We start from the raw sequence: 10,052 nt of genomic DNA, 5'->3' as shown, positions 1-10,052 counted from the left end.
AATTGTAGTACAAAATTAGAACCCACACATGTCAATAATCGATCTAAATGGCGCCATGTCAAAAAACAAGCTCATTTCTGACCAGTATGTCGATGAATTCATTCTCACCCATAATAGAAAATCATATTTCTGTCATACAGTAACTCGTCAATTGCCTCAGGACAGTAATGAAAAGTTGGGAAGAAGATTTTATAAAATGAAATGACTAACTGTGTACACTGTTTAGTTTCCAAATTAAAAAGTTTCACAGTGTAGGCACTTGCAATATGGCATATATGCTCAAAACATATCCTTCACTTTTGGAGTAAGCAACTTTTGGGGAGGTGTGAGCTGAGGAAACAAAAACCCATTTTTGCTTATTGAAATAAAAATTATTTACTGCTTGATAATTAATGTTACACATTTTAAAGTTTTCGTCAATGTGTATTTATCTTATTTGGAGCACATTATTCACTTTCTTCTTTGCTCTTCTCACGGTCAGAACGACGTGACTTCTTCTTCCGATGACTGCGATGACCTGGGCTACGACTGCGACTTTTATGTCGCCTGGAACGTTTCTCTGTACTACGGCTCCTTGAACGGTGTCGATGAGATCTGGACACAAAATAAATTTAAAAAAATTAGCAAGTTTGCTGCTTGCTTCATGGTTCATATTCATAAAAAATACCTAATATAATGTGGGATGTGTTGAAAGCTTACATAGGCATATTGTGTGTAACTCCAGTATTAATGTGTTTTCATAACTTTTGTTTGTATGGTGCATAATAAATGAATAGTTTTCCACTCCCCAAGTATCTCTGAGGCAGTTAGCCAATGTTTTTCAACCAGTTTTGCGTAAAAAAAGTATAGGACATATGTCTTATATATTGGGCATTGTGACACACACTGTAACAAACTTTTGCTTCTTAAAGATTATGTTATTAATAGCAATGAGAATACTGTCATTAAAAGGCCCTATTAAGAAAAATAAAGAAAATGAGTCAGACAAACAGGTAACATAGGAATAAGTTTACACTAAATTGCAGCCGAAATTGGCAAGGGTACCTATTTTTTCAATGCTAATATGACACTGCATTATTATTCATGTTTAACAGTTAAAGGGGCCAACATATTGTTGTCTTGAGAGCTATTGTAACAGGCCAGCAGATGTGTCACACACAGTCACCATTCAATCATACATCCAGAGTTATGATATAATAAGGAATAAGAAATAAAGGAAATATGAATACCATTCTATCACCACTATTTAGTATGTTTATAAGGATCCTGGAATCTGAAATTTTCTATTGGAAACCAGTGAATATCAGGTATCAAAAGCATTAGCTTCACTGGAACACAGAATCCACTGAACTGTTAGGACCTAACACACTATTATTCATTTGTTTTTTATTCTTTCCATGGCTGCGGAAATAGTATTTAGAATTAAGTGAACAAACAACATATTACATATTTTTCTATGGCCTTGGAAATGTTTCTTGACTTAATGCACAACACTTTAACAAAAGCTGTAAATCAACCACCAAATCTACAAATGGGTTTATTTTAAATTACTAATAATTGGAACATGTATATTCAAGAAAGCTTAACAAAGTAAGAAAACTGAAAAATATTAAATCTGCACTGAACAGTTGCCTTTCAATTAAATTCAGCTTTTTCATAAACATTCAGCTATCAGCTGCACTCTTCAGTGCAGCCATAAACTGAAATAATCAGATGTACTGTTACTTCTGCCAGGAATGCTGAATCTAATATCCAGTTTAAATCATTCAGTCACTACATTTGCTCCTGCTTGTATTCTGATAAAAAGCACGATTTCATTCCAAATGACAGCGAAACAATAATAAATTTTTCCCAACTATGCCCTGAAACTGTTTGGTGGTAACCTACATCCCAATTCACTGCTACTACATCTTGCAAAAATTTTTGTACTGTGACAGAATATATATGGATCACCATAGTCTACATTACATTACCAAGTTTCACAGTCTGCACTACGCCTTTGACTACAGCAATGAATGCTCAAAGTATCCTAAACAGAACGACTCCAGGATGGAATATCAACAATATTACAAAAAGTATAGATTTCTACTCACCGTAAAGATGACCAGAAGAGTTGCACATAGGCACAACAAAAAGATTGTTACACATTTAATTTTTGACCAAAGCCTTCTTCAGAAAAGAACACATACACACATTCATACAAGTAAGCACATCTCACGCACAAATGATCACCACCAGCACCTCAGATCAACCGTCACATTAAACATAAGTAGCAAGCAACCTGGAGTGGGTCGGAGAAGGGTGATGGACAGACAGCAGTAAATGGGTGGGAGGAGAGAAGAATGCTGTCAAGTGGAGCACGCAGGGACTACATGGAGGAGTGACAAGGTTGCTAGGCACAGAATTGGGAGACTGTGAGGCAAGAAGGTGGGCAGGAATGGGGAGCAGAAACGGAGAGGAGCAGGGAAGGAGAAAGACAGGTGGGACAGTTGGGTGTGATGGCACAGGGTGGAAAACAATAAGGAAGAGTCGACATGAACAGGGAGGACGTTATAGGAAAGGGCGGGGGTGACTGTTGGCTGAAGGGTGTGGGAACAACAGGTTACTGTAGGTTAGGAGCAGGATAATTTTGGGAGTGGAGAATTTGTTGTAAGGATAACTCTCACCTGCACAGTTCAGAAAAGCTGGTGATGAAGGGGAGGATACAGACAGCCTGGGTTGTGAAGCAGCCACTGAAATCAAGCATGTTATATTCAGCTGCATGTTGAGCCATGGTCTACATTGCTCTTGGCCACAGTTTGGCGGTGGCTGTCCATTATGTTGTTGTTGTTGTGGTCTTCAGTCCTGAGACTGGTTTGATGCAGCTCTCCATGCTACTCTATCCTGTGCAAGCTTCTTCATCTCCCAGTACCTACTGCAACCTACATCCCTCTGAATCTGCTTAGTGTATTCATCTCTTGGTCTCCCCCTACGATTTTTACCCTCCACGCTGCCCTCCAATACTAAATTGGTGATCCCTTGATGCCTCAGAACATGTCCTACCAACCGATCCCTTCTTCTGGTCAAGTTGTGCCACAAACTTCTCTTCTCCCCAATCCTATTCAATACTTCCTCACTAGTTATGTGATCTACCCATCTAATCTTCAGCATTCTTCTGTAGCACCACATTTCGAAAGCTTCTATTCTCTTCTTGTCCAAACTATTTACCGTCCATGTTTCACTTCCATACATGGCTACACTCCATACAAATACTTTCAGAAATGACTTACCGACACTTAAATCTATACTCGATGTTAACAAATTTTTTTTCTTCAGAAACGCTTTCCTTGCCATTGCCAGTCTACATTTTATATCCTCTCTACTTCGACCATCATCAGTTATTTTGCTCCCCAAATAGCAAAACTCCTTTACTACTTTAAGTGTCTCATTTCCTAATCTAATACCCTCAGCATCACCCGACTTAATTCGACTACATTCCATTATCCTCGTTTTGCTTTTGTTGATGTTCATCTTATATCCTCCCTTCAAGACACCATCCATTCCGTTCAACTGCTCTTCCAAGTCCTTTGCTGTCTCTGACAGAATTACAATATCATTGGCGAACCTCAAAGTTTTTATTTCTTCTCCATGGATTTTAATACCTACTCCGAATTTTTCTTTTGTTTCCTTTACTGCTTGCTCTATATACAGATTGAATAACATTGGGGAGAGGCTATAACCCTGTCTTACTCCCTTCCCAACCACTGCTTCCCTTTCATGTCCCTCGAGTCTTATAACTGCCATCTGCTTTCTGTACAAATTGTAAATAGCCTTTCGCTCCCTGTATTTTACCCCTGTCACCTTTAGAATTTGAAAGAGAGTATTCCAGTCAACATTGTCAAAAGCTTTCTCTAAGTCTACAAATGCTAGAAATGTAGGTTTGCCTTTCATTAATCTTTCTTCTAAGATAAGTCGTAAGGTCAGTATTGCCTCACGTGTTCCAGTATTTCTACGGAATCCAAACTGATCTCCCCCGAGGTCGGCTTCTACTAGTTTTGCCATTCGTCTGTAAAGAATTTGTGTTAGTATTTTGCAGCTGTGGCTTATTTAACTGATTGTTCGGTAATTTTCACATCTGTCAACACCTGCTTTCTTTGGGATTGGAATTATTATATTCTTCTTGAAGTCTGAGGGTATTTCGCCTGTTTCATACATCTTGCTCACCAGATGGTAGAGTTTTGTCAGGACTGGCTCTCCCAAGGCGGTCAGTAGTTCCAATGGAATGTTGTCTACTCCAGGGGCCTTGTTTCGACTCCCATTTCATCTTCATCTACATCCTCTTCCATTTCCATAATATTGTCCTCAAGTACATCGCCTTTGTATAGACCCTCTATATACTCCTTCCACCTTTCTGCTTTCCCTTCTTTGCTTAGAACTGGGTTTCCATCTGAGCTCTTGATGTTCATACAAGTGGTTCTCTTATCTCCAAAGGTATCTTTAATTTTCCTGTAGGCAGTATCTATCTTACCCCTAGTGAGATAAACCTCTACATCCTTACATTTGTCCCCATCCCTGCTTAGCCATTTTGCACTTCCTGTCGATCTCATTTTCGAGACGTTTGTATTCCTTTTTGCCTGCTTCATTTACTGCATTTTTATATTTTCTCCTTTCATCAATTAAATTCAATATTTCTTCTGTTACCCAAGGATTTCTACTAGCCCTAATCTTTTTACCTACTTGATCCTCTCCTGCCTTCACTACTTCATCCCTCAAAGCTACCCATTCTTCTTCTACTGTATTTCTTTCCCCCATTCCTGTCAATTGTTCCCTTATGCTCTCCCTGAAACTCTGTACAACCTCTGGTTCTTTCAGTTTATCCAGGTCCCATCTCCTTAAATTCCCACCTTTTTGCAGTTTCTTCAGTTTTAATTTACAGGTCATAACCAATAGATTGTGGTCAGAGTCCACATCTGCCCCTGGAAATGTCTTACAATTTAAAACCTGGTTCTTAAATCTCTGTCTTAAATTATATAATCTACACTCCTGGAAATGGAAAAAAGAACACATTGACACCGGTGTGTCAGACCCACCATACTTGCTCCGGACACTGCGAGAGGGCTGTACAAGCAATGATCACACGCACGGCACAGCGGACACACCAGGAACCGCGGTGTTGGCCGTCGAATGGCGCTAGCTGCGCAGCATTTGTGCACCGCCGCCGTCAGTGTCGGCCAGTTTGCCGTGGCATACGGAGCTCCATCGCAGTCTTTAACACTGGTAGCATGCCGCGACAGCGTGGACGTGAACCGTATGTGCAGTTGACGGACTTTGGGCGAGGGCGTATAGTGGGCATGCGGGAGGCCGGGTGGACATACCGCCGAATTGCTCAACACGTGGGGCATGAGGTCTCCACAGTACATCGATGTTGTCGCCAATGGTCGGCGGAAGGTGCACGTGCCCGTCGACCTGGGACCGGACCACAGCGACGCACGGATGCACGCCAAGACCGTAGGATCCTACGCAGTGCCGTAGGGGACCGCACCGCCACTTCCCAGCAAATTAGGGACACTGTTGCTCCTGGGGTATCGGCGAGGACCATTCGCAACCGTCTCCATGAAGCTGGGCTACGGTCCCGCACACCGTTAGGCCATCTTCCGCTCACGCCCCAACATCGTGCTGCCTGCCTCCAGTGGTGTCGGGACAGGCGTGAATGGAGGGACGAATGGAGACGTGTCGTCTTCAGCGATGAGAGTCGCTTCTGCCTTGGTGCCAATGATGGTCGTATGCGTGTTTGGCGCCGTGCAGGTGAGCGCCACAATCAGGACTACATACGACCGAGGCACACAGGGCCAACACCCGGCATCATGGTGTGGGGAGCGATCTCCTACACTGGCCGTACACCACTGGTGATCGTCGAGGGGACACTGAATAGTGCACGGTACATCCAAACCGTCACCGAACCCATCGTTCTACCATTCCTAGACCGGCAAGGGAACTTGCTGTTCCAACAGGACAATGCACGTCCGCATGTATCCCGTGCCACCCAACGTGCTCTAGAAGGTGTAAGTCAACTACCCTGGCCAGCAAGATCTCCGGATCTGTCCCCCATTGAGCATGTTTGGGACTGGATGAAGCGTCGTCTCACGCGGTCTGCACGTCCAGCACGAACGCTGGTCCAACTGAGGCGCCAGGTGGAAATGGCATGGCAAGCCGTTCCACAGGACTACATCCAGCATCTCTACGATCGTCTCCATGGGAGAATAGCAGCCTGCATTGCTGCGAAAGGTGGATATACACTGTACTAGTGCCGACATTGTGCATGCTCTGTTGCCTGTGTCTATGTGCCTGTGGTTCTGTCAGTGTGATCATGTGATGTATCTGACCCCAGGAATGTGTCAATAAAGTTTCCCCTTCCTGGGACAATGATTTCACGGTGTTCTTATTTCAATTTCCAGGAGTGTATCTGATACCTTTTAGTATCTCCAGGGTTCTTCCATGTATACAACCTTCTATCATGATTCTTAAACCAAGTGTTAGCTATGATTAAGTTGTGCTCTGTGCAAAACTCTACCAGGTGGCTTCCTCTTTCATTTCTTAGCCCCAATCCATATTCACCTACTACGTTTCCTTCTCTCCCTTTTCCTACACTCGAATTCCAGTCACCCATGACTATTAAATTTTCATCTCGCTTCACTATTTGAATAATTTCTTTTATTTCATCATACATTTCTTCAATTTCTTCGTCATCTGCAGAGCTAGTTGGCATATAAACTTGTACTACTGTAGTAGGTGTGGGCTTCGTATCTATCTTGGCCACAATAATGCGTTCACTATGCTGTTTGTAGTAGCTTACCCGCATTCCTATTTTCCTATTCATTATTAAACCTACTCCTGCATTACCCCTTTTGGTAGTCATACCACTATAAAAAGCTGTGCAATGACTGCAGCAGAGCTGATATCTGATACAGCTGCTTTCACAGGTAGCCTGGCCTGTGATGGGCTAAGATAAACCTGTTACAGGACTGGAATAGGAAGTACTTTGTGGGTGGACTGGGCAGCTCTAGCACCCGTGTCTTCCATAGGGTTACAATCACTGTGGCAAGGGTTTAGTATTGGGAGCAGCACAGGGATGGACTAAGATGTGGAGGTTGGATTGGTTATGGAACACCACTTTCAGTGGTGTGGGAAGGATATTAGAGAGGAAATCCCTGATTTCAGAGCATGATGATAGGTAATCAACACCCTGATGAAGGATGTAGTAGGGTTGTTCCATTCCAGGACGATATTGGGTGATGAAGGGGGCACTCCTTTGTAGCTGGTTCCTGGAGGTGGTGGGAGGATTGGGTGTGTGTGAGGAAATGACACAGAAGATCTTTATGCAGACTAGGTTTGTGGAATAGTGCTTATCTGTCCAAGCCTTGGTGAGGCTTTCAGCATACTGAACAAGGGAGTTCTCATCACTGCAGATACGCCTTCCCCAGGTGGCCAGGCTGTATGGGAAGGATTTATTGGTGTTGGAGGAATGGCAGCTGTCAAAATGCGGGTACTATTGGTGGTTGGTAGGTTTAATGTGGACAGAGGTGTGGATGGAGCCATCGGAGAGGAGGAAGTCAACATCCTGGAAGGTGTATGGCAGATTGAGGAAGACCAGGTGAAGCAAGTGGGTGAAGAGGTGTTGAGGTTATGAAGGAATGAGGATAGAATGTTTAGGGCCTGAATCCAAATCACGAAGATGTCATCAATGAACAGAAACCAGATCACTGGTTTGGGGTTTTGGGATGCTAGGAAGGTTTCCTCTAGATGGCCCATAAACAAAATGGCATAGGAGGGTGCCATGTGTGTGCCCATGACTGTGCTGTGGATTTGTGTGTATAGGAGAATGAGGTAGAGAGTTTAGAGTCTGAAGGATGTTGGGAAAGGTAGTGTTCAATAGTGGCATGATCATGAGCATGAGGGATGCTGGTGAATAGGGAAGCAGCAACAATGGTGACGAGATAAAGGGGTGGGGATGTTGAAGAAAGTGGTTAGTATCTTTGATGTGGGAGGTTAGATTTCGGGCAACTGGTTGGAGGTGTTGGTCAATGAGGACCGAAATTCCTTTGCATGGGGGCATAATAACCAGCTACAATGGGGCATTCAAGATTGCTGTGTTTGTCAATTTTAGGGGGCACATAGAAGGTGGGTGAGTGGGGTGTTATAAGGGTGAAGAGATAAGGAGATTCAGGGGAGAGGTTAAGGAAGGGACTAAGGCTTTAAACAAAGATTGGATGTTATGTATGAATTCATGGATGGGATCACTCAGGCAAAGTATATAGGTGGAGAAATCACATAACTGGCACAAGTCTTCAGTCAGGTAGCCACTGCAGTTCATAATGATAGTGGTAGAACCTTTGTCTGCAGGTAGGTTGAGTGGACGAAGATTTATTTGAGGCTGTGTATGGCTGCCCTTTCTTCTACTGAAAGATTGTTCTTAGGAAGGGACCTGGAAAAGGATGGTGAGGCCACATTGGAAGTAAGGATTCCTGGGAGATAAGCAATGGGTCATTAGGTGGTGGGAAGGGAGGATCGCAGTTGGTTGGTGGTATGGACTGGGAGAGGCAGGGTTCTTTGTTGGGATTAGGTTGGCATTTGATGGAAGCATTGGTGCAAGTAAGTGTTTCGATTGCAGGGATCAGGAGAAGGAGAGTACGTCTTTGAAAAGTCTGACAGGGTTAAATTTGGGAGTAGGGTTAAAGGTGGCACCCAAGCTGCTGGTGATTATAGTCATGTGTGTGACGTGCTTGCTTGTATGATTGCGTGTTGGTTTTTGTTTTCTTTACTGATGACGGCTTTGGACAAAAACATTACGTAACAGTCTTTTCATTGTGCCTGTCTGCAACTCCATGTGTCATTTTTACTGTGAGCTGCAATCTACCCTTCTAATATAGTTAGCATCCTTATTAAATTTATTCTTAAGTTTTCAGAGTCTTTCATATACATCACACGTGGCCACAGAGCATGAGCTTGCCCCAAAGTGAATTAGATTGATTGATTCATTGAGGGGAAGGAGGCAGGGGTTATGGGACCAGGGGGAGGAGGCGGGAGGGTTATGGGACCAAACAGCAAGGTCATCAGTCCTGCAATTCCAAGTTACTCATGGAAGAGAGAGGATCCGCTAAAAGTTAACGCATCCAGTCAGAGGAGTCAAACTATAAAATGAGGTAAAATGGTAGATCAAATCTAAAAACTGGAAAATTAGAGGGATAAAAGAGAGATATTTCCAGGGGGAGTTGTCATGGGTTCCAGTCTGAGAAAACATGAAGAGTGACCCCTACCACAACCACACTGCCCCTGCTTCAGGAGTAAAGCAAAACCTTATATGTGAAAATAAAAACCTTATATATGAAAATAAAAACAACTTTCACGGAGGAAACAGAGGACCACTTCAACCATCCATGAAACATCTGCTAATATTAAAATTAAGGAATCTGGAAGACTATACCTAGTACAAAGGGTCAAAAAAAGGAGACATTCCAGCAATATATGGGATGCCGTCAGTCTGACTCCGCAACCACATTGTGGGGGTGGTTCGTTACATAAGAGGAAACAATGGGTGAGCCTGGTATGACCAATGCATAGACAGCATAAGACAGAGGACTACTTCTGAGAGGAGCGGAAGCAAGAGTGCCAAACCACAGTGGTCTCCTTGCTTGTGTGGAGTTTATTACTGAGAGCAGTAGCACACCATGTCATTCCACTTTTGGGCTAAGAGTATTTGATGTAGATCCACATATCCACAGCTGGAATCATGAAAGGTAAAGGGGGGCTAAGTACTGCTTCTAGCCCAACAGTCAGTCAGTTCATTCCCTGGGATGCCCACATGACTTGGGACCCAAAGAAAGACAACTGAGCAGGTGGCATGGCCAAGGGGAGAGAGGAGGTATGCACAACAGAGACCAGAGGGTGACAAGAGCAGCATCGGTTGATAGCCTGCAAGCTGCTTGTTGAGTTGGTACATATTATAACACTGTGGAGGGAGGTCTGAGTAAGAAAATGGAGCGCTCTGCTAATGGCTAGCAGCTCTGCTGTGAACA

The 10,052-nt window shown here is 43.5% G+C and overlaps 1 protein-coding gene across 4 annotated transcripts in view; it reads right to left on the bottom strand.

Moving 5' to 3' along the window:
• Window positions 1–349: 349 nt before the first annotated feature.
• LOC126162742 (pre-mRNA 3'-end-processing factor FIP1) overlaps window positions 350–10,052 on the bottom strand; it is a 96,316-nt gene continuing 86,613 nt past the window's right edge. For 3 of the 4 annotated variants that reach the window (XM_049919417.1, XM_049919414.1, XM_049919416.1), the window contains exon 8: window positions 352–594. In XM_049919417.1, the coding sequence (XP_049775374.1) occupies window positions 447–594 (148 nt within the window). In that variant the 3' untranslated portion in view covers window positions 352–446. Of the gene's footprint in view, window positions 595–10,052 lie in introns of all 4 variants that reach the window. The other variant, XM_049919418.1, reaches the window with a different exon arrangement.

This window comes from Schistocerca cancellata, chromosome 2 (assembly GCF_023864275.1).
Source record: "Schistocerca cancellata isolate TAMUIC-IGC-003103 chromosome 2, iqSchCanc2.1, whole genome shotgun sequence".
NCBI lineage: Eukaryota > Metazoa > Arthropoda > Insecta > Orthoptera > Acrididae > Schistocerca > Schistocerca cancellata.
This window is presented reverse-complemented; position numbering and strand designations above follow the sequence as displayed.